The sequence below is a fragment of the Mercenaria mercenaria genome, chromosome 11 (genome assembly GCF_021730395.1).
Source record: "Mercenaria mercenaria strain notata chromosome 11, MADL_Memer_1, whole genome shotgun sequence".
Classification (NCBI taxonomy): Eukaryota; Metazoa; Mollusca; class Bivalvia; order Venerida; family Veneridae; genus Mercenaria; species Mercenaria mercenaria.
The window spans coordinates 70,066,751-70,092,717 of record NC_069371.1 but is presented as its reverse complement, the minus strand read 5'-3'; the positions used below and the strand labels follow the sequence as shown (position 1 = coordinate 70,092,717).

At 36.3% G+C, this 25,967-nt stretch overlaps 1 protein-coding gene across 1 annotated transcript; it reads right to left on the bottom strand.

Moving 5' to 3' along the window:
* Positions 1-826: 826 nt before the first annotated feature.
* Positions 827-16,185, bottom strand: LOC123531902 (elongation factor 1-beta-like). The gene is made up of 6 exons (XM_045313202.2): positions 16,026-16,185; positions 13,072-13,194; positions 10,192-10,367; positions 6,960-7,085; positions 2,704-2,819; positions 827-947 (listed from the first exon to the last, which is right to left on the bottom strand). The coding sequence occupies exons 1-6, from the start codon at positions 16,103-16,105 to the stop codon at positions 909-911; spliced, it is 660 nt and encodes a 219-aa protein (XP_045169137.1). The 5' UTR covers positions 16,106-16,185; the 3' UTR covers positions 827-908.
* Between the last annotated feature and the right edge of the window lie 9,782 nt (positions 16,186-25,967).

The window sequence follows — 25,967 nt, the reverse complement described above, 5'->3', positions numbered from 1 at the left end:
GACACAATTACAGGTCATATGGCGACTTCAAAAATGACGAAGACCCGTAGTGGACAGGTAACAAGAGCACCACCTGTAGGTGCCAACTCTCATAAGTGCTTGACATTGGGCAACATGCAAATATTATGTTTCTTAGCGTTCTTATTCAGCTACTGATAATAAAGGAATGTATAAAATTTCAAAGCTACAGCTCGAAGTATTCAATAAAAGTGGGACATAAACAAAAAATTAACCAAAAAAAATACCAATTTTCTATTTTCTTACTTACACATCTATAAAGTTTCAAAGCCATTGCTCTTATAGTGTTCCAGGTAAGTGGATATAACCAAAATTCAAAAAAGGGCTACAATTCCAATCAAATGCAAGTAGAGTTATGGTTCTTGATGACAAACAACTGTACAATGTTTCAAAGCTATAGCTCTAATAGTTTTCAAGAAAAAATGAACATAAACAAAAATTTAACCAACGCTGATCATGATCAAGTGATGACAACACCACACAGATTTTTTTTTAATTTGGTGAGCTAAGAGGCTAACCCCAGACGACAGCACCATCACAATATCTAAACCTTAAACCTTTGGTTCAGATGAGCTAAATAGATGGGAGATTTTCCCATGGTGGTGTCCAGTCACTGTGTAAAGTTTGGAATCTGCAGCTACTTAACTTTCCCACTTGAAACAAGGAGGTAAAACGAAACATGGATACACAGACAACTTCTTGACTATCTGAAGAACATTTTCCTGTTACATATTGGCGCGTGGGAGGACAAAGGATAAGTACCAGATGCTGCATTATAATGTGCACATGGCAAACACAAGGTAATCAATTCTAATTGTTGCATACTGTTTTATTCATCATTTGCACAGTCTGTGAGAGAAGCACTTTAATATGAGTGTTTATTGAAGATTTTAGATCTTGTTGAAGGCTGCAATGTCCATACTTTGCACCTGAAAGTAGAATAAAATCAATGAAACTTAAAAGTACAGACTTCTTTTAATCTGTGCATAAAAACCTTTTGTTATCAATTTGCTGACTAAATTAAATAATGGCACCAGTGTTGTAATGTATGTTCAATTCTTTCATGAAAGAGGTATATCTGCCTTAATAATTACAAATTTTCCCAGCTATACTTCACAGAAACCTTCGAATTTTAGTTCATAATCCAGATTTATGCAGCGTCTATGAAATAGCAATACTTAACAGCTGGCTGATATTGATAAATAGTTACCAAGTATATACTCTATTTGATCTGTTATTTTAGGTTGGGATAAAAGCTTGCCGTTCAGCTGAATCACTCTCGAGTCTGATTACAGGTAAAATTCAATACTGTTGTCATATGAGAAGACTTACTGTGGCTTCGGGTAAGCCCTTGTATTACAGACATATGGTAAGGTGTGATCCCAGTAGGGCTCTGAGTAAAACCCAGTATTTTTGTCGACAAGAAGGTATGAACTCAGTGTGGCTTCGGGTATAACCCAGTATTGTTGTCATTTGAGAAGGTGTGACCTGAGTGAGGTTTTGGGTAAAACCCAGTATTTTCGTACTCAAGAAGGTATGACTTCAGCGAGTCTTTGTGTAAAACCCAGTATTGTTGTCGTCAAAAAGGAATGACTTCAGTGAGTCTTTGTGTAAAACCTAGTACTGTTGGCATCAAAAAGAAATGACTTCAGTGAGTCTTTGTGTAAAACCCAGAAGTGTTGTCGTCAAAAAGGAATGACTTCAGTGAGTCTTTGTGTAAAACTCAGTATTGCTGCCATATGAAAAGGCGTGACTCGAGTGAGGCTTTGGGTCAAACCCAGTATATTTGTAGTCAAGTAAGCATGACCTCAGTGAGTCTTGGTGTAAAACCCAGTATTGTTGTCATGTAAGAATGCTTCACTCGAGTGAGGCTTTGGGTAAAATCCAGTATTTTTGTTGTCAGGAAGGTATGACTTCAATGATTCTTGGTGTAAAACCCTGTATTTTTGTCGTCAAGAAGGAATGACTTCAGTGAGTCTCTGTGTAAAACCCAGTATTGTTGCCTCATGAGAAGGCGTGACTTCAGTGAGTCTTCACGTAAAACCCAGTATTGCTGCCATATGAGATGTGACTCAAGTGAGTCGTCATGTAAAACGTAGTATTGCTACCATATGAAAAGGCGTGATTCGAGCGAGTCTTCATGTAAAACCCAGTATTGCTGCCATATGAGAAGGCATGACTAAAGTGAGGCTTTGAGTAAAACCCAGTATTATTGTCATACAGGAAGTTATGACCCCAGTGAGGCTTTGGGTGAAACGAAGTATTGTTGTCATATGAGAAGGAATCCCCCAGCGAGGTTCGGGTAAAAAAAAATACTGTCACACAAGAAGGCATGACCTAAGTAAAACCCAGTATTGCTGCTATATGAGAATGTGTAGTAACTGTGAGGCTCCGGTTAAAGCCAAGTATTTTTGCCATATGAGAAGGCATGACCCCAGTGAGAATCCAGGTAAAACATCGTATTGTTGCATATAAGAAGATATGACCCCATGGATACTCCATGTTTTCCATTCAACCTAGAGAGGTACCACACTATTCCTGTTATAACATCTACTTTGCACTACAGGGATTTAAATGAACTGAAGGGATGAAAATCCATACTACACAGATGATAATGCTATATTAATTCGTCCAGTTCCAACTTCATCTCAGCCAATTTGTCCTCTTATACAGAAAAAGACCTACCAAATCTTCGAATGCTGTGATCTTATCTTCTAAATCATCTGTACTGATCTTGGCATCTTCTATAACAGCGTTGATCTGTAATTTCTTAATGCCATAACCTACGGGAACCAATTTAGCTGAAATCAGAAAAAGAAAATCATGGACTACTTTTTTCAAAAATCAGGTCTTGAAATCCTAGTCATTAATCAACTACTTCAAACAAATTTTATTCAACACTAATTACAATATTGTGAAGATTATTCAAAAGATTAACAAGACCTACATATCAAAGGCCTGAATGGCCTGAGTCGGCTAATGATTGATGTACTGACAGTATAGTCTACCAGTTTCAGTTTGTTTTTAGTTTTTTTCTTAAAATTTCATAATACAGCTCGATATTTACCCAAAATATTATATCCGGATACGATTACACTTTTCTCCAGTTTGAACAATATATTTTACAAATTGTGATGATACAAAGACATTTAGCAGCAATTGGCAGTATCTGACATTGAAGTTTATGGTTAAATTACCTCTTATTTAAATCTTTTCATAAAAAAGTTGTTTCGTTTCGCCAAACATAGACGATCTACTTTCGATTTCAAAAACTACAAGAAAATACAATTTAATGTTTCGCCGATTTGTTTATTTCTCGAAAAATAAGAATTAAAATCATTTTTAATATCAGTAGTAACTAAACAAACCAGTAACAGCTTCTTCTTCCGTTAATTTATCCGTTTACTGACTGCAAAATTCAACCCACGCAAAGTTTATAGAAATCATACAATGCGTGTTTACGTTCAATGTGGGAGAATTAAGGCTGATCGGCTATGTTACCTAACGCATCCAGACGATTCAGATTTTGTTTTTAAAAAAAGCATTGTGTGCGTTTCTGTAATTTTATATACGTTTTTATACGCTTAGAAATTATTAGAAATGCGTATTTGCATTATTTCTATACGTAATTTACGCTAATACGCATCTTATCTGGAGCCCTGCTGGAACTATTTTTTGTCTTTCGCTGGATATTACCCAAGCTTTGTAAGCCTGCGCAATTCTTAAAATGCACATTTATGCTTAATGAGTTACATTCGAGAATTGCACAATTACAAGTCATAAATATGACAGATTACATCGTATATTGGTCATAGCAAAGGGAATTGACACAACTTAACTTCATTCATGCAGTGAACTGTTTGAAATTTGAGAAATCTAATGGAACTACATCCCTTCACATGTTATTCGGTCCATTTAGAGAATCGTTGGATAGCAAGGACTCGTCAAAAGGCTTTCAGCCTTTAGCCGACTCAACAAGGAACTATAATATCAACTCTTTTTTAAGATTTGTACTGCTTTTGCTGTGCTTTTCATTGTACTCCCTCATCAACATTAACAATTCTGTCATATTAGGAACATATGCACTTTGTCAGCTTTAAATGTCTTTAGCCAAGGTTTTAAGAATTTCAATGTGACCACACATCTGATTTTCCTAAACATTGTGACTTGGATACTTATTCACTTACTCTGTTTTTTTTTAAACTTGCAGTCGACAGAAATGTTAAAAACGGTGTTTCAGTAGAATTTGCATTATGTGTAAATCACAATTAAATGCAGTCAAAGACTGCTTCCAGAGCATACAAAGACCAGTAAAATGACAAACTACCTTTTTTTTCTTTCAAATTACCTTCATTTTTTCTTTCTTAAAATTTGTTCTCTCCACACAGCAAGTAAATGACAGAACGTTTTCCAAGGAGTTTTGCACAAAATTAAAGCAGTATTTCTCAAAATTCTAGAACTTTTCCAAGAGTTTCATTTATGACTTTTTCATGGGCAAACATCATATTCAATGAGTTTTCAAGGCTGTGGTGGACTGACGGGCAGACAGTTCAAACCTACAAAAACTAGAGCTATCACTAAAGGTGATGAATGTACCCCCTGCATGCACTGACACAGTACATTGCAATTTGACGCACACAAGATTGCATAATTATGTGGACTGTATGTATATAGACTGTATGTATACAGTATAGTAACAAAAAACAAAGTCCCATAACTATGCAGAATATTTATCTAAAAGAATGTAACATGCACCATGCACAACTAGGGTTGGTACTGATCACTTGTGTGAAGTTTCATTAAATTGTGTGCAAGGGTTTGGTAGATTAGGCACGCACAAGATTGCATATGCCGACTGTATGTACATAGTATGTTAACAAGAAACAAAGTCCCATAACTCTGCAATTTTTGTCGTAAAGAACCTAACATGCCCCATGCACAACTACTGTTGTTACTGATCACTTGTGTGAAGTTTCATTAAATTGTGTCAAGGGATGAGGAGAGATGGTGCGCACAAGATTGTGTCTATGTATATAGTATAGTAAAAAAAACAAAGTCCCATAACTCTGCAAATTTTTTTTCTGAAAGAACCTAACATGCCCATGCACAATCTACTGTTGTTACTGATCACTTGTGTGAAGTTTCATTAAATTGTGTCAAGGGATGAGGAGAGATGGTGCCACAAATTGTGTCTATGTATATAGTTAGTAACAAAAAACAAAGTCCCATAACTCTGCAATTTTTTTTTCTAAAGAACCTACATGCCCATGCACAACTACTGTTGGTACTGATCACTTGTGTGAAGTTTCATTAAACTGTGTCAAGGGGATGAGGAGAGACGTGTGCGCACAAGATTGTGTCTATGTATATAGTATAGTAACAAAAAAACAAAGTCCCATAACTCTGCAATTTTTTTTTCTAAAAGAACCTAACATGCCCCATGCACAACTACTGTTGGTACTGATCACTTGTGTGAAGTTTCATTAAATTCTGTCAAGGGGATAGGAGAGATGGTGCGCACAAGATTGCGTCTAGGACAAGGCCAACGACAGACAACCTGAAACCATATACCCCCCCTTACAACTTTGTTGTCGGGGGGTACAACTAGAGCTATCACTAAAGGTGATGAATGTACCCCCCCGCATGCACTGACACAGTACATTGCAATTTGACGCACACAAGATTGCATAATTATGTGGACTGTATGTATATAGACTGTATGTATACAGTACAGTAACAAAAAACAAAGTCCCATAACTATGCAGAATATTTATCTAAAAGAAAGTCACATGCACCATGCACAACTAGGGTTGGTAATGATCACTTGTGTGAAGTTTCATTAAACTGTGTGCAAGGGTTCGGAAGATTAGGCGCGCACAAGATTGCATATGCAGACTGTATGTACATAGTATGTTAACAAGAAACAAAGTCCCATAACTCTGCAATTTTTGTCGTTGAAAGAACCTAACATGCCCCATGCACAACTTCTGTTGTTACTGATCACTTGTGTGAAGTTTCATTAAATTGTGTCAAGGGGATGAGGAGAGATGGTGCGCACAAGATTGTGTCTATGTATATAGTATAGTTACAAAAAACAAAGTCCCTTAACTCCGCATTTTTTTTTCTGAAAGAACCTAACATATCCCATGCACAATTACTATTGTTACTGATCACTTGTGTGAAGTTTCATTAAATTGTGTCAAGGGGATGAGGAGAGATGGTGCGCACAATATTGTGTCTATGTATATAGTGTAGTAACAAAAAACAAAGTCCCGTAACTCTGCAATTTTTTTTTCTGAAAGAACCTAACATGCCCCATGCACAACTACTGTTGTTACTGATCACTTGTGTGAAGTTTCATTAAATTGTGTCAAGGGGATGAGGAGAGATGGTGCACACAAGATTGTGTCTACAGACGGACAGACAGACAACCCTGAAACCAGTATATCCCCCCTTACAACTTTGTTGTTGGGTGGGGGGGGGGTACAATTATGTTTCCCGCATTTTCGACACTTAGGTATAACAAGAGCTGTCAGTGGACAGCGCGCTCGACTATTCTCAGTGCTTGATAGTATAATGTAAGCTATAAGTAAAACTTTAATATTACAATAAGCACATTCTAAGTCGAAAAGGGGCCATAATTCAGTCAAAATGCTTGATAGAGTTGCCTCCACCTTTTTACACACTGGGGTCATGGTGGTAAACAAGTATGTAAAATATGAAAGCAATATCTCAATGGACTTTGAAAATATTTGGGGTGGTACGAAAACTTTAACATTTGTGTGACGCTCACGCCGGGACGAGTAGGATAGCTCCCCTATTCTTCAAATAGTCAAGTTAAAAATAAGTAGCCTCTATTAGATTTACAAGTATTTGACCTTTAGTTGAGCCCTGTAAACCAAAGGTATGTAATAAAGCAAAATATGTGGAGAGACACATACCAGCACCCCACAAAAGGCCATCCAACTCGATGGTCCTGACCAAGCGCTCCATTTCTGCCATATCTGTTTCATCATCCCAAGGTTTGATGTCAATCAGTAAACTAGATTTGGCTATCACTGCTGCCTCTGTAATATAAAACAATCATGTTGCTAACCAGAAACACTACATACAAACATGATTGACCAGAAACACTACATACAAACATGACTGACCAGAAACACTACATACAAACATGACTGACCAGAAACACTACATACAAACATGATTAACCACTACATACAAACATGATTGACCAGAAACACTACATACAAACATGATTGACCAGAAACACTACATACAAACATGATTGACCAGAAACACTACATACAAACATGATTGACCAGAAACACTACATACAAACATGATTGACCAGAAACACGACATACAAACATGATTGACCACAAACACGACATACAAACATGATTGACCAGAAACACGACATACAAACATGATTGACCAGAAACACGACATACAAACATGATTGACCAGAAACACTACATACAAACATGATTAACCAGAAACACTACATACAAACATGATGATATCTGTAATAGTGTCCATAAAGACTTACATTAACCCTTAGCCTGCTGGCGGCAAGTGATTCTGCCTTTGCGACCAGCGCAGACCAAGATCAGCCTGCTGGCGGCAAGTGATTCTGCCTTTGCGACCAGCGCAGACCGAGATCAGCCTGCTGGCGGCAAGTGATTCTGCCTTTGCGACCAGCGCAGACCGAGATCAGCCTGCTGGCGGCAAGTGATTCTGCCTTTGTGACCAGTGCAGACCAAGATCAGCCTGCACATCCGTGCAGTCTGATCATGGTCTGCACTGTTCGCTATTCAGTCAGTAATTTTTCAGTGAACACCCCTTTGAATAATAAGTGGTATGGCCCAAATTGAATGATGGACCGGTCCATTTTTAGATATTTAGCAGGGTAAGGGTTAAACATCTACAATGTTCATACAGTAAAGTTAAGAGACTGAAAATTAATTGGAAGTCCTGATGTACTGGCTAGTGACTGATTACGCTAGATCTACTTATAATGTGCACTTTAATTTGTGAGTTTTGAACTTGTTTCTTCCCTTGGAACAGGGCAGTATTTCTATCAGAAGGTGTAATTATAAACCAGTATCATTAGTAACACAAGTCAAAAACATCCTGTAACAAGACGACCATGATGCCCTAGATCGCTCACCTGAGTTTCACACCTTGATGTGGGGGCAGATATCTTTAAAATAATATTGTTCTTTAATATCGTGTCACAACCCCCATGAAAAACAAACAAATGAGAGCTGTCTTATGACAGCACACAGAACTATTTGAAGCCTTCCAACTAATACTAGTTTACATTATCATATAAAAGCTTTAGCAAAAAATATTGAAAAAAGGGGCATAATTTTGACAAAATGTAAGCCAGAGTTATGAATCTTGCCATATGAGGTCACCCTATAATTCAAAAGATGCTTGGAGAACTTGGAAACTTTTGGTCCAGTAATTCCTAAGATACATGTTGACATGCAAAACTTTCACAAAATTTCTGTATTTAAAAGAGGCAAAATTTTGATATAATAGAAGCTAAGATCATCTCATGATGCCCAAATCATGTGTGAAGTTTGAAAGCATTTGATCAAGCAGTTTTTGAAAAACTTGCTTACATGCAAAACTAACCAATATTTCTAAGTTTAAAGGGGGCACAATTTGACAAAATAAAAGCTAGAGTTATATAACTTGCCTCTTACTGTCAAGTTATGAATCCGAAGATATGCGTAAAGTTTGAAAGTATTTGGCCAAGTAACTTTTGAGAATTCTGCTTATATTCAAAACTTAAACCTCAAATTCTAAGTTAACAAGAGAGCCAAACTGTCACAAAATACGCCTGTCTCAGCAAATTACTTTTTAAACTAGAGAGGCTTTTGAGAAAAGCGCATGTCTCCCACAACTGCCCCTATGAAAAATGTCTAGTTTCTCTAGATGGTTTGATGAGTGGATCCAATTAGATGGTCTGGATGAGTGGATCCAATCAGTAATTCAAGGGCCATAAAAGTGCCTGGGGCCGATTTGGCTAGTTATCGAACTTGGCTACGGTCTTATGACCAAACACATTTTGTTCAAGTTTGGTGAAGATCGGATGAGAAATGTTCGACGTAGAGAGCGGACAAGAGTAAAAAGGCGGATTTTCCGGTAATTCAAGGGCCGTAACTCGAAAATGCCTTGACCAATTTGGCTAGTTATCAAACTTGGCCGAGGTCTCATGGTCAAACACATTTTCTTCAGGTTTAGTGAAGATTGGATGAGAAATGTTCGACTTAGAGTGCGGAAAAGAGTAAAAAGGCTGATTTTTAGATAATTCAAGGGCCGTAACTCCAGAATGCCTGGACCGATTTGTCTAGTTTTAGAACTTGGCCGAGGTCTCATGGTCAAACACATTTTGTTCAAGTTTGGTAAAGATTGGATGAGAAATGTTTGAATTAGAGTGCGGACAAGAGTAAAAAGGCCGATTTTTGGTAATTCAAGGGTCATAACTCCAAGACGCCTAAACCAATTTGGCTAGTTATCGAAATTGGCTGAGGTCTTATGGTCCAACACATTTTGTTTAAGTCTGGTGAAAATCGAATGAGAAATGTCCGACTTAGAGTGCTGACAAGCTTTGTTACAGACAGACAGACACACACACACAGACTGGAGTAAATCAATATGTCTCCCAAACCACTGTGTGGTGGGAGACATAAATAACCTCACTGAGAAGTCAATTTTCTCTATTTCAACTAATTCAAGGGCCTGGGCCATAGCTCAAAAGTGACAAGAACTTTCTGGCTGGTCTTTTGAACTTTGTAAAGATAATATGCCAATAAACATTCTAAATTTGGTGATAAATGGACATGACCTGCTTGTTATTTATTGGACACTGTCAGTTTTTGCAATTTAAAGTAATTCAAGGGCCATAACTCACGGTGAACACTGGATAAGAATTACTCAATTTAGAGAGCAGTAAACTTTAATGAAAATTATGAAATTGCCTGCCAGTCCACTGACACAGATGTTCCCATAATATACCGGTATCCTGTTTCATGCTTATAAAAAGGGGGAATCATTTTGACAACATATAACTTGTCCCCCGAGGTCATGGTGACTATCATCTCATGATGCAAAAGATATATCTGAAGCTTAGTTCAAGAGGCATTTAGAGTTACATACTTTTGGCTTTTTTAGCTGCATACTCTGCCAGTCTCTTCTTTGTTTCCTCATCCTCTTCTTCACTGTCGGAATCACCAAACAAGTCATCTCCGAAGTCACTATCATCATCCTTGGAGGCTGAAGGAGCAGCACCACCTGTCCCGTAGGAATCTAGAGGTTTTGCGACACCTGGAAAACTGTAAACAAAAACATTTTTATGTCAAATCATTCTACAATCACTTAAAAAAACGGGGGGAAAAATATATTTCTACTTTGAATAAAACCTAGTTTCAGTCTAACTCAAATAATGTCAAGTCCTAGAACTACATGAGAAGGCAGTGTCAAGACACAAGGCACAAGTTGAACTATGGTTTTAAACAGTCTAACTAAGCTGTCATGTCATTGGTCAACTTCAAATCTGTGCTCAAAAGCAATAAATCAGATGATGTAGGCCAAACTCTCATTATGTAACCTTGTTCACAATCCCGACCTTCATGAGTTGACGGCAGCCAGAGCTGTCAATGACTGAAAATTTTGTATTGATATATCGACAATATGTCAGCAAGAAGCTCACAGAGAAAATATCGCAGTTACAGACAGCTTCATCTGTTAATTTCAAGAATAACCCTTGCATTTCTGTAACAAAGCATAGTATAATAAATAATATAAGTCAAATTATATAATTTTAATTTGGATCATGTTAAAATTATAATTCATTTACACCTTTGAATATTTAAAGGAAATACTTCACATTTACTTTTGCAATTCCGATTTTTAACCTTTAGCCTGCTAAATTTCTATAATGGACTAGTCCATCATTCAATTTGGACAATACCATTTATCATTTGAAGAGGTGTTTACTGAAAAATTAGTGACTGAATAGCGAATAGTGCAGACCATGATCAGACTGCACGGATATGCAGGCTGATCTTGGTCTGCATTGGTCGCAAAGGCAGAATCGACTGCCGCCAGCAGGCTAAGGTTAATGAAAACATTTCACATTAATTTTGATTTTAAAGGAAATGCTTCACACTTTCTTTGCAATTTCGATTTTTAAAGGAAATACTTCATATTTTTTGTATTTTTGATTTTATTTGGAAATACTTCACACTTTCTTTTGCAATTTTGATTTTTAAAGGAAATACTTAACACAAATTTTCATTTTTAAAGAAAATACTTCAAATTTACTTTTGAATTTTGATCTTTTTTACTGTATCTGTTACATCTGTATTCAGAAAATATGTATAGATACATAGTGCTTGAATATACTGTCAATACACAATGAACAACTGACAGCCCTACTGGCAGTACCTTTTCATTCTTTTTATTGTAAAAGGATCACCAAAAGTGTCAAAAAGTAGCTTTAAATTAAACTGTTATAACACTTGTAGTCTGGTCTGATTTTTCCTCTGGCACAAGATTAGACTGACTATCAGAACAAAAGTTAAAACAATTAGTTATACCTTACATACATTTTCTAAAGGTAAATCAATATGAGCCGCGCCATGAGAAAGCCAACACAGTGGGTTTGCGACCAGCATGGATCCAGACCAATGTTGGCAAAAAGCCGGTCAATATGAGTATTGACCGGGCCGGTGGTCAATACTGGTTAAAACCGGTCAATACTGGTCGATTCAATACTTTGGTCACTCTTGGGTGGTCAATACTGGTTTATTCAACACTTTTACATAATGCACATTCACAGATTAGAACAAGCTGTAACAGTAATGTAAAAATTATAAAGCGGTCTGAATAATAAAAAATTTTGTTTGTTAAAAAGTAAAGTGGATTAGTGGTCAATACTGGTCGATTCAGTTTTGGTCCTTGGCAATGTGTCCTGGTCAGGCTCAGTTCTGGACAAAATACTTAGACTGGTCAGTGGTCAATACTAGTTTATTAAATGCTTTTATCACCTTAAAGTATAGCCTTTATTTTGAATTAATTAAAAAAATTATTACTATAAATTACACTCACTGAAATGGACAGTAGCGGTCAATTTACATTTTGGTCCTACACAATATTCCTGATCAACACATATTGGTCAATACTGGTCACTTGAATACTTTGATTGCATAACTAATTTTTTTTAGATAAAGTTACCATGTTCAAGCACCTCATTAATACAGTGGGATTATTGATCATGACAGCTAATTAGTGACTAGATAGACAGGCCTACAACATATAATCTGTTGTATATTGTAAGACATGGTGTCAGTTAGACACTTGCTACCAAAACACAATTAAACCACTTCAGTGAAAGGGTCCAGTTGTAGGCAGCAATTTTTCATTGAATTAAATACCAGTAAAACTAATTAGATTTATCACGTGTGAATCAAACACTTAACTGTTACAGTTTATGAAATACTTTCTACAAATGAAGTTCAGTTAAATTAGCAGTCTAATGACCAGTATCAACCAGTGCTGACAAATTGACCACTTAGAACTGACTAATTTGGGAGTATTAATTTGGTTGCTTGAACTAAATATAATGCATGCAAACACCTTCATCAAGCCCCAAATGCTCTTAACAGTGATTATTTAAATTGTTCATAAAATCTGCAAAATATCTTAACAGTCAGTATTGACTAATTGACCAGTATTGACCAATCGACCAGTATTGTCCACTAAAGGGAGTATTGACCAGGGCGGTTTTAACCGGTTAAAACCAGGGGCGGTTTTAACCGACCAACATTGATCCAGACCAGCCTGCGCATCTGCGCAGTCTGGTCAGGATCCATGCTGTTCGCTTTTAAAGCCTACTGCAATTAGAGAAACCATTAGCGAACAGCATGGATCCTGACCAGACTGTGCGGATGCGCAGGCTGGTCTGGATCCATGCTGGTCACAAAGCCACTATGTTGATTTTCTCATGGTGCGACTCATATTATATTACTACATCACCTGTTTTTGTCATTTCCATATGAGTTGATCTGATTGTACCAGCGTAAAGCATTACACAGCTCTGCAGGTGGAGCCCCAGACAGTGCCTTGAACACAACTACATCTGCCTGTGATGGTTGGAATCTGAAATAGAACAACTATTTGAATAGTCCATTATCTAAACTGCCTACTAGTACTGAGTACTAGACAACTGGTCCTGAAGGACCTAATAATAAATGCAGAGTATATTTTGAAGTTTTCTTTTTCTGAATCAGAATCAATGAATCATTTTGATAGTTTTAAAATTTTGATGCAGATTTTCTTATGATAAAATACATGATCTGAACAAATTGGCAAAAACTAAATGACATTTAATAGGGATTTTTCTAGACCTCTAAAAAGGGCAGGGTGCTGCTAAAAAGGGGCAGGGTGCATTTTGCACGTTGCGTACCTTTGTCTACGAAAATCATAAGGTAGATTTCCTTGGTTTTTGTTGTAATGTCTACATTGTAAGGTACTACAGAAAGATTTGCAATGAATCTGAATGTCAGGAAAAACATTAATACCCATTTGTCTATATAACATGCATATCATTTATAAATACATGCAGTTTGTTTTATGTTTGCATACATTATTTTTGTCTGGAAAGTTTTCTTTATTAGAAATATACCATAAAGATATTATTGAATAATTTAATAATTCTGGTGCAAATCTGTATACATTCATTACAGTACTGAACGTACCGTTGATACTCGTGTATAAATGCACAGTTTTTTTACCCCTCCCCCAACCCCGAAACGTGGGTGCATATTATACAAACAGGGGTTCCACTAGACCTGAAAACCCAAGAGTCCCAGGGCCCTTAGGTCCAAATTTTGAAGGGTACTTTTCCAAAATACAGGAGTCCTATCCCAACACATCGATACAATTGAATATATTTTCTTATATAGTAATACTACATAATAAATAGTAATAAAACAATAAAACCGAGGTCATGTTATAACATAATAAAGAGTGTCTGTTTCAGGTCATATAACGTCATATTGTAAATTAATATTTATCAAAATTCATGTTATGAAATTTGATGAGGATTTTTCTTCAATATTTTAATTTTTTTAACAGAAAAGTGCTAAAACACTCTGTAAAAATGTATCCAAAACATACTAGCCGGATACTGGTACACTTTCAGAATGTCGTTTGAATGTTGTTTTTGCTCAGTTAACTTGGTCCACTAATGTAAACCAGAGATAGTTCCTCAAATAATGATGCTACTTTTCATAAAAAATTGCATTGAAAGTCAGTTTTTTTTAGTGAATTTTGGAAAAATTGCATATGTCCTCGGGTGTAATTAGAATCGTGAACGGACATTCTAAACATATTTTTGCTTTCCAAATTCATCAAAATTTGTGGATTTTCTTGTTGAAATTAAGGTACAATCACTAAACAATGGTCTAATTTAAACTTTGCATGGAGAAATCTTGCAGGGCACTTTTCACATGCTCAGTAATCAGCTGGTACAGATAATTTAATAATTGGCGCCTTTTTTGACAGTACGCAATCAATACGCTTTATCAGTTAATCTTAACACTTCTCATTACCTATGTGCACTCGCCGTGACGTAACTTGCTGATAAAGAAAAGTCGGTCAGGCATGTCTACAGGATAAAGGGCGGGATTTAGCAGAAGATCAAAGGCAGGAGGGCATGACCGCGAGTGTTTATATTGAATACACGTGTTTATCGTGGACATAGTTTTACTGTAGGAAATGAATGAGAAGAGGAAGGATTATCAAAGGAAAATGCCTCCGGGTCCCGAGTGACGCACAGGCAAGTATCATATCGGGTCCCTTGAGTGTCTTTTGAAAAGCTCCCGGGTCCGGACCCAGGGTCCCGGGTCAAATGGAACCCCTGTACAAAGGTGTAGACAACTTTCCAACTACAAATTTAACAAAATAACTTTGTTTACGATGCTGATGCCAAGGATGTCCATAGTTTCAAGATCAGGCTTGACCATCACTGGCAGGGAGACATTGACCATATCGACATTATACTTATAGGATAAATCCCGTTCTCCAGTATTTCCGTAAATAGGGTCAGGGGGGTTGGCGAGATTAACCGATATAAAGTCCATGTACAATATTTGTGATTATTTTTGCCAGAAGATAAGGATTTAGGAAAGTTTTTACTTTCTCACAATGGAAATACTATTCTACGACCTCGGCAACAAAATATTTGCAAAAATAATCTGTTTACCTTGAAAAATGCGAATAATTTCACACCTTCGGTATCGAGCCACGGAAGCGGCAGTGTAGAATAAAAGATAAAATTTCAAAAATAAAGTAAACCTTGAGGATATTTTTGCTACATTTTAATTACAACAATGTTTTATGATAATCTGCAATACTTTTTTATTCATTTTCTTTGTTTAAAACTTGAAAAAAAGGATAATCTAAACACTACAGCTATATAGTGTAATGGCCAATACCCCCCTCACCGTAAAACCGGGAACGGGTGTTTATTGGTGGTTAATACAGGAAAACAGGATTTATCCTATAATGTCGATATCAAGAATACTGTACCAGTTTTGAGACCAGCATAGATGTTGTCATGGGATAACTGTTTGCAATTAAGTACTCTTTTATCTGTTACCAACGAAACTACCAAATTTGTTCCGAGAACTTGCAGTAATACTATCACAAATAAAGTCTGCAAGATGAGGGGCTTAAAAAGGACCTAATCTTTCTACAGAGCACAAAATTCTCCTTCATGATTACAGAACGACTTGTCAAGTCCCATTTCATTTAACAAAATTATCAACATCAGATGAATGAAACAATGCCTTTTCATCTAACTATTTATAATGCACCGCCCTCTTACTAGTGTTTTGTACAGGTTTTTAGACCTATCCGAAAACTGCTACATTTAAGTGAAAAAATAAAGACAAAATTTTGATTTATATCGGCAATAAATTCATTACCCCTCAATGTAACTACGATCTGCGAGGTAGGCATTAAGTGCCTCGAGCCCAGCTTTACTTTTCAGATCACCAAAACCCATATTTTTAAGTAAAATTATCCGGCAAATTGGAACCAACGTGTTCTCCAACCGGTGTCAAGATAAAAAGGCCCTACCACAGAAACATATGTAAGGATAAGGAATAATATTTTTATGTTATAACCATCAGAAAACATGCAATATTTTTATACATTGACTTAGAGAAGTGCAACTAATAAATAAAATAAAATAAGCCAAAAATGACAGAATTTTCTTTTCGTGTAATGCGAAAAGTATTCTCTTTCGCGGAATGTACATAACAGCCTAGGCATGTAGACTCTTCCACGCGTTAGATACTACATATTAACGACTGTTACAACCCAAGAACTATGACGCACCAGGTATAAAATTAGTGAAAGATAGCAATCGCTGATTGGCTGAGTGTATATATCGATGTAAACGTCACACAGAGCTCCCTTTTATTTTAGATCTCTTTTTTTTGTCGGCTGCTAGATGGAATTTACAAAAACATTAGATATTTCTTTAAAAAATTAAAAAATAAATAAAAATAAAGAAAGTAACACACAATTCAGTATCCTTAAACCCAAAAAGTTGAATGTGTTAGAAAAAATAAATGATGGAGATACATTAGTAATTTGACCACTGGATATGGAAAGTCATTAATTTATGAAGTTTTGCAGCAGAAGATTTCAATTAGTTATACCTAATTACAATTCTATTATCAATACTAGATACCTGCGTACAAAGAGAATGATTTATAGTAAGTTACCAGTAGATCTAGATTTCTATACCTATTCTACAATATGGACAATATAGCTGACTGGAAGCGCTTATTGCAATGTGTATTGTTTAAACCTTCATAGTTGTAGGTTTAACTTTTTGTGTTATGTGATTGAACAATCCTTTCAACATTAATAAGACAATGTACATGTACTATATGCATTCAATACCAAGGTTTAACCCGAGCTAAACATTTCTCTTTGGGAAAGCCTGACTATTTTTAAATTAGCATTCGCGCGGTGGATTATGGTATTCGTACAGAAATCTGTACGTTTTTAATCGGCTTGTAACTGACTCTGTATTCGATAAGACAGATCAGTGTAACAGACTACCTAGGCCTGCACGTGGCATAATAATCACTTACAGTCCAATTCAATCTGATATTACGTCCAGCTCAGCCACGACTTAAGACCAGCGTAATCTTAAGTGATTCATAGTCGAAAATAAATTGTAAGCTTCAGACTGTAAGAAACTGAGAGATATATCACTGAAAAAATAATGTTGCTATGTGTTCATTAGATGTTGTCAAATTCATAATTTTAACATGACATCAGAATCCTAACTGACCAATAAGAAAAGATTCATCCAAATATTAAATGCATTTAATTCTTTGATTACAGTTGAGATTAAACAAGTGGGAAATATAATCTTTACCAAAGTGAAATTTAGCGCTGTACGTAGTGGACATGTAGAAATTTAATGAATAATATGTTAGTGGCAATGGTACGGATCCGTACCTGTAGAATCTTATAAAAGAGATATGGATCAGTACTTTTCTCGACACGACTGCATAGGATTGTCTAAGAGTACGAACCTCCTTTTTACATGTATTGTGCGTTAATTAATTATACCTGTTGCAAATGAAAATGTGGCATAAGTTTTGAAACACAGTCACATTTCAAGTATATATGTAGCTAGGATTCGCAATATATTATACTGCAGCCAAACTTATCGATTTTCCAGGAAGCCATCCAACTTGCAGAAGGTCGGTGGTTCTACCCAGGTGCCCGCTCGTGATGAAATAATGCATGGAGAGGCACCTGGGGTCTTCCTCCACCATCAAAGCTGTAAAGTTGCCATATGACCTATAATTGTGTCGGTGCTACGTTAAAATCAACAAAATAAAAAATTATCAACTTTTCGCCGCCGTGGTATCTACAAAAGACCGGCAATTATTGGTACAATCATTATATCAGATGGATTTTTCATCTAAATATCGGATCTTCATGTCTTGGCGATATATGACCATTTTGTATCGATTCGCCGTAAAACCCAACTCACTCACTCACTCGGATCTTCATGTGCATTGAAGAAAATTATAACGTTGTCTCAGCTTCTTCGGCGATTTACAAATAAAAATCCAAATAAATGGATAAAATTCGCACAGAAAAGTAGATATATGACCTCCTATATTTGGATTACATTACAACATAAATGGACGCGTGTTCTTTTTCATATCGTAAATACTGTTTTGTGGTATTCATTTTCCTGCTGAATTCAAATATATATTAATTAAGTGCTTGATAAGCTTGTTTGTTTTATAATTAATTAATCGACACGAGTAGGAGGAATTGTTTGTGAAATCTTTTTCAGACTGAAAAATGCCCTAAATATTATTAATGGAGGTTTTAACTTTTATACATAAGTTGACACTATTTTGTCTAATACAAATTCAATCAAGTTATTGCACTCAAAACCCAGCGAACACGAACACATCGGGTTGATATAGGCATATCGGTAAAATGAATGTGCCGATGCCGTACAAATATCATGCTGTTTTAGCTTGTTCCCTTTCTTGCACGATTCGATGTATTGTATCTACGCAGTATAGTTTTTTATGTAGACTGCATTATAAATGTTAATCCGTATTGACGACCCCTCCAAATTAGGCATTGCAATTTTCTTGTTAACTGGGCAATTTTTGACATGCATCTGACACATTTACGCCCATTACAAACTGTTAATCCGTAACGGTGTCCCCTGCCAATTATGCATTGCTATTTTCTTGTTAATTGGACGATAAACAAACACGAGTGAACAAACGGTTTTATTTTGCAGAATTAGCATGCTTATATTGCCGAAAATCAACAATACTTATTTTGAAAAAAATGTATACAATTTATTTACGAATATTCGAATTTGATTTTTATATTCGAATATTCGACAGATTTCCGAATATTCGAATATTCGTTCCCATCCCTAATTAAAATCTATATCAATTATGTGTTGTCAGGATGGTGTCAGCCCGATGCCATCAGATGAATATACAAAGAGTAAAAATATCAGTGCCAAGCCAGTACTGGACCGATGTCGGTCCGATTCGATATGATATCATTATGATATCTAAATAGAATATAATATTAAATACATAGATATGAAAAGTTAACTACATGCATCATCCTTTAATATATGATTACTTAGTGAATAAGTGTTTACACATAACTTCGTAACATTGTTTGGTATGTATTAAAACTGATAATATCAAAGAAACGCGAGCACTTATTTTATTGGTGCTAGTACAAGAAATTTATATAATAATTATAAAAATTATCAGAAACAGTTATGTTCACCCAATCTGTAAACCTTAAACCATGTACAGAGGTATCAAACAAAGAAAATCTCGCAATTCGGTTTGGTCTCTACTTGCACGGGAGTTACCCACTCACCATGTCATTGCGGTGATGTTCTGCGTCTAACGTGGCGAGGGCTTCGAGGTGGAGGTACAAAGACAATATTGAAACTACGGTGTCCTGTGTGGTCCACGCTTATTGAAGGTGCCTCCCTTCTAGTCTGAGACTGATTTGTCGCAGATCTGATATGAAATGACGAGCTATCACTCGTCCTCTGTACTAAATCTCTAGACTGGTTACGCTGGTCTGATTCCAGAACCTGTGAAGTTCTGAAAATTGAGTAGGGAGTTTGAGAGAGGATTCAGTTTCAGTTTGAAGAGGAGAAAGGTATACAGCTCGCAACTGTTTTGGGAGATTTCTTAGTGGGGGAGGAATATATATTCCGGTTCTGTTATTGTCGCCATTCGACTCGGAATTACTAGAACTGGCACTGTCTGCTACTGTCTCTGTGACTGAATTTTTAGAGTGGACTGTCCTACCTGGTCTTCTTGTAGTTCTCTTGCGAGGACTGCTCCCGGAAGCGGACATGCTTTCCTCTAAAGACTGATTGCAAGAATAAGGCAACAGCATATTCCGGTGTAAAGTCTTGAATGGACCCTTCTTATTTTCCTGTTGTACCTTGTATACCGGAATATCTGGATTGGGCATGGAAAGGACTATATATGGTTCTTTTCCCAACGATCAGCCAATTTGTTGGTTCCCTGCAAGCCAACTTTACGTACCAGAACCTTATCTCCGACCTCAAGCCGAATGTTCCTTTGATGTGGTACATGTCTTAAACCATTTCCTATTAACGCATTAGTGTTTCTTTTTCAAGTCAGTGTTTTAATCCCTATTTACTTTTAACTAGTTTTTAGGCCTAGGCCAAGGTTAACAGATGTATTTCAGATTTAACCAATCTGTATGTATAACTCATGTATCACACAATTATTACGATGTGTTATTGTTGTTATTTTTATTTAATAGGTACACTTTTATATTGTTATCAAATATACATTTGTTATTTAGCCATACATAGCTAATGTTGTCTATATATGCAATACCGACTTTAAATAAAATTTGTATCTTTGACCTCATCTTTTTACTGCTTATCAATTGTTAATGATTATGACTAGCAGGCGCGTTGTCGGGGATAGCTGTTAAAATAGTAAAAAGACACAGAATTTATGTGCATCACAAAGATAAAGTAAAATAACTATTATACAGGCCAAGTTAAAACTAAAAGCAGAAAGTTGAAATTATAACTGATAGAAGGGTAGCAGCTGCCCAGCAAATATCTCTAAGCTGGGACTAACTTGCAAAGACACATGGAGACTGTTCCACAGACGTATACTTCTGGGAAAAATGGAGTTTGCATGATAGTGTGTCTTTGAATACGGTATCAAATAGTTCAGGTTTCTAGTTCTTCTACGGTGACTATGGTCAACAAAAACAAGGTGTTGTTGGATCTTATACAACATTGTAATTGCACTGGTCTTTCGGCGTTGTTCTATGGTTTGCCAGTTTAGTTCTTTTAACATTTTGGAAATACTACTGGTGTATCTGTAGTCATTATAAACATGTCTTGCTACAGATTTTTGAACTTGCTCTATTTAGAGGGTTAAGTATTTTTGCCATGGATGTCATACAATGGAACAGTACTCTAACTGGGGTCTAACATAAGTTTTATATGCAACCTTTTTGAATCTTTTATTTGGGGTTTTTGACATTTCGTTTGAGGAATCTTAGGGAATGTTTTGCTTTGGTTGTTAAGTTGTTGATATGATTGGTCCATGATAGGTCTGTGCTGATGGTATCGAGGCTTAAAAGGTCTTTCTGTAGAGCTTGGGCATTACTGTTGGATTTGATCGAAACATAGACTATCGTATCATCTGCGAACAACCTCACTTTGCCCATAACATTTTCCGGCAGATCATTTATTTAGGAAAGGAAAAGGACCGAGCCTTGAGGGACACCAGAGAGGACGAGGAGAGGGTATGCCTTAATACAGTAGTGTACAATAATGTAGCAAAATGATGCGTAATTGTGCAAAATGGGGCGTAATGTATATATAAATTTAATATTATAGCAAAAATACTTGAAGAGTGGCATGTTTTATTGCATATAAATCATTTTCTATCATATTTTGAAAAGAATATATTTTTCATATATTATATTATGGTAAAAAATCAAGGAAGAATATCGAACAGGGAAAGCAACGTTCTAAAAACGCAGCCACGATCAACACACGCACACATGCACACCACACACACACACAAAGCAAACATACAAGGACAAAACAAACAAATAAAGGAACATAGTGGGTCACCGCCTTGGAACGGTCAGTGGCAAAACCACCACTGGGGAGCTTTAACCGGTTTATAGTGCACCTAACCTCACTCTTACTCCCACCATGTTCCAGAGTCACAGGACAGTGTAAATAAATGTTATCCCCTCCAGGTGAAACCCTAACATACGCAAAGGCAACAGAAGGCATGTAATGTAAAACATAAAAATGCTCTTGTAAATATAATTATATATATGTGTGTGTGTGTGTGTGTGCGTGTGTGTGTGTGTGTGTGTGTGTGTAAATACACTCCTTAAGAACCTAAAACGCATGTACTCAATGCCTTTGCAGAAGACAGAGCAACAAGGGAAACACCCTTAAGAGCCCGACGAAATAGGCCAGAAGACGGAAATGAAAATGGCTTAGTCCTGGTGGGATTTAAGAACTACTTATCATAGAGTCCTCCACCTGTTCCGTCAGGCACAATCAAAGAGGAAAGCGTAGCGTCCAACTGTAAAAGGGCTGAACACCAAACATGCGGTGTGTCTCAAAACAGTTGGGTCATAATCTCTTTTAATAAAACTTTTAATGACTTTACTAAATAAAATTGGAAAATTGCCATGACCCAAAATCTTACGAAGTTTGTAAACCACATCCCCATAAAAAAAACGGGTTTTGATATACCTTCTCGCAGAAGTGTCTTTTAATTGCTGTTGTATTTCAAAACCAAATCTGAGTTACGATAGTAAAATTTAGCAAAGTATTTACGTAATTTACAATAACGGTAGCCCTGTTGAAGAAGCTTATTTGTAATATATTGGTTACGTTGATTGAAATCCTCAACATGACTACACGCTCTTGCAAACCGAATTAACTGAGAAATATATTTCCCATAAGATGTAGCCTCGGGTACATCCCCATTCAATTGGGGGAAATTTACAATACTAAAAATGTCTAAAATTAAAATCATCCCTCTTGTCATAAATTTTGGTATGTATAAAATTGTCGTAAATAGAGAGATGTAAATCTAGAAATGAAGCAGTAGTATCCGAGTTGTTAGTTTTATTTACCTGCAGCTCACGGGGATAAATATTATCCACAAACTGAGCCAAAAAACGCATTATCCATATTAAGTATATCATCTAGATAGCGTTATGTACTATCAAATGCAGTAATAATGTCTGCCTGTGTATCTGGAGAAAGGCCCAACATAAAATCTCTTTCATAACTATATAAAAACAAATCTGCGACAAGGGGTGCACAATTTGTTCCCATGGGAATACCAATTACTTGCCTGAAAACTACATTCCTAAACCTGACGTAAATATTGTTCAATAAAAAGGAAAGGGCTTTAAAACTTCGTCACAGGTCCACATAGTATAATTCTTTACAATGCAACTAGTAAAAAATGCTTTATCGAAATAGCAAGCGAGAAAAGTAGCATTTTCCCTGGCAAAAGTCTTTTGAATTAGGGCAGTTTTATTAAGTTATGTGGTAAAGTCGTATACAAAATAGAAAAATCGTATGTACTGACTGAAGACACCTTGTAATTATTAATTCTAAATTTATCCAGGATTTCGCCAGAATTTCGCCAAAACACATTCTCTAGATAGCATTCAAAGCTCCAGAAGCGTAATGTATGTATGAATTAAATACAAGTGATATAATACTTACACAGTGACATGTTCTATGGAAAATAAACCGTTATCTTTCATTAATGGATCAGAAATATTATTTCATAAACGGCAAAGCACAGTATCTATGTAGCCTTCAAAGCTCAGATCTGGAATGATGGCCCGTAAGACTGGCAGAAGCGTAATGCAAGTATAATTTTATACCAGTGATCAAATAATTGCACAATGACAACTTTTATGGAATATAAATCATTAGCTTTCATTAATGAATCAGTAATATTAGCTTATAAATGGTAAAACACATTATCTATGTAGCCTTCAAAGATAGAGCGGCGTAATGATGGTCTGTAAGACTGGTAGAAGAGTAATGTATGTATAAATTAAATACTAGTGATAAAATACTTGTACAATGACATGATTATCATATTTCTAAGATGGCTGAGAAATATTATTTTATAAATGGTAAAAATTATAAACACGTTGCAATACATTGTTTTCTCTCCTGTTCTGATTTCTGACATCACACATCTACTGAAAGTTCATGATGTAAAAATGCAGGTGCCAGTTTAAAATTTCCCATTTTCACTAGCGCTTTTTCACATGCTTTGTATTGCGATCTAACTATTCTATGAACTATTTCAATCAAGTCTGTCAAATCTTCCAGTTTGTGATTGGTTTAAGAATATTGTTCATTGACTCAACATTGTTGTTGGTCCAATCTTTCTCGAGCTGTTTCACGCGGGATGGGATATTAACTTGGTATTTTATTAATGGGACTAGTCTACTGTTGAAGTAATGTAAGAAATCATTTGCCTTATCCGTAACTATGCCTTTCACTTCCTCAAGTTTATGGTCAAATATAACAGTACTGTTTGCGTCGGTGAGACCATTGTCCCCAAAAAAAGACTTTAAGATTGTTTATCATGATCATTAACACCTAATTTCTTATTTAAATAATCTTTTACATTGTTCTTTAGATGCCTTGTGCAGACAATCTGCGTTGGACCTGAAAAAGACTTTGCCAAACCTTTTCTTAATGCGGTTTCGTCGTCGCTCCCAAGAACTATTTTCTGTATTTCTTCATCGGCGAAGTGGCTTGCTACATTTGTGAAGAAAACTTTAAAAGTTTCAAAGTCTGATTTGCTATGTAAGAATGAATGTCCCATGAAAACAGGCGGTTCACCAGTGTTTGTTTTGATTACCGACATAGTTTTGAACACCATTGTAGTAAGGTGTAACTGACCTAAGTTGTACGTTTTGTCTACACCTAAAATTGCCAGCTCCTCGCGGCAACAAAATCTTTTTATGTCCTTTATTTGTTCATCAGTATAAAGCACGACGGACGGGCCTGAATTCAAAGGATTCACTGACCTAATGAAATTGTCACCCAAGTAAACCTTATTTTCTATGTGTATCAGGCGGTCAGCAAGATTATTTAGGTAGACATCATTTTTAGTTCCTGTTTTTTTTTTCGCCTGTGTGTATTTAATATTCTGCACTTGTTTCAAATTTCGCGGCACCGAATAAAAGTCACTCCCTTCATTCAATTCATCATGAACGTTTTTCGCAGACTCGTGCTTCACCATCTCACTAATGAGCGCTACGTTCTTGAATAAGGTTGTTTGTTGTCTGGGTTTTTCACCTTGAACTTCATACACAGCCACGTTACTCTGTACAGAAAATAATGATTCAGGCACGTGGCCGATCCACGAGACGCGCCTTCAGTTTAGTGAATTAGCTTCAAGTTTGCTGTATGGTCTATGGATGATAAGTCTACATGATCATTATGTTTTCACCCTTAGAGTCACTGTTGAAGACTGAGTTTAATGTTCTTTATGCTAAGTCTTTGACCCGTTTACGGCTGGATAGATACTTTCAATAGGTCTGTCGATGATTTTAGAAAGAGCACAGTTTTGTAGCGTAATTCCACAGATTTTAGCTCGTTCCCACATAACAGTATTGACACAGCATTGAAAAGGCAGTCACCGTCACCTGTAGTTTTGATAGGCGTTCCTTGCGTCTGGTGGTACTGCTCAAGTAGGTTTGAAGCTACGTCATCTTTATTGAGGCTGGTATCTGGTGTTTGTGTTACGCATAAATACTTGTCGTCACCCAGAAGAAGTGATTCCCTGAGTACAGCTTTCCTGAGGGCTTAAATACCGCCTTTGGATGCCTACAAATAAAAACAACTTGAATGTAATAGGCAACACAATATTGTCATTCGCGTAATTAAGTACATGTATGCACAATCTTATAGTTACCATACCAACCGCATCTAACAACATTCTCGATATTGCTTTTGGTAAAATAATTTGTATAAACAATCCTGTTACTGATACAGATTATCAAATTTGTCAAAATCGTTTTTCTACTTCCGGCAACAGAATATGTATGTAAGTCAATAAATGTAGACGTTATTTAGATACTTTTACATACTGATATACTGTATACTAAGTTTTGACTTAATTTCCCATTTTTTGTACCTTTTCTAGACTTATAATCCCTCTCAGAAAGTCGAACTCCCAGTCGGACTGACGGCACTCTCGGCAAATGAATTCGCCGTCAACATTGCTCCATTGTAAAACACAAAAATG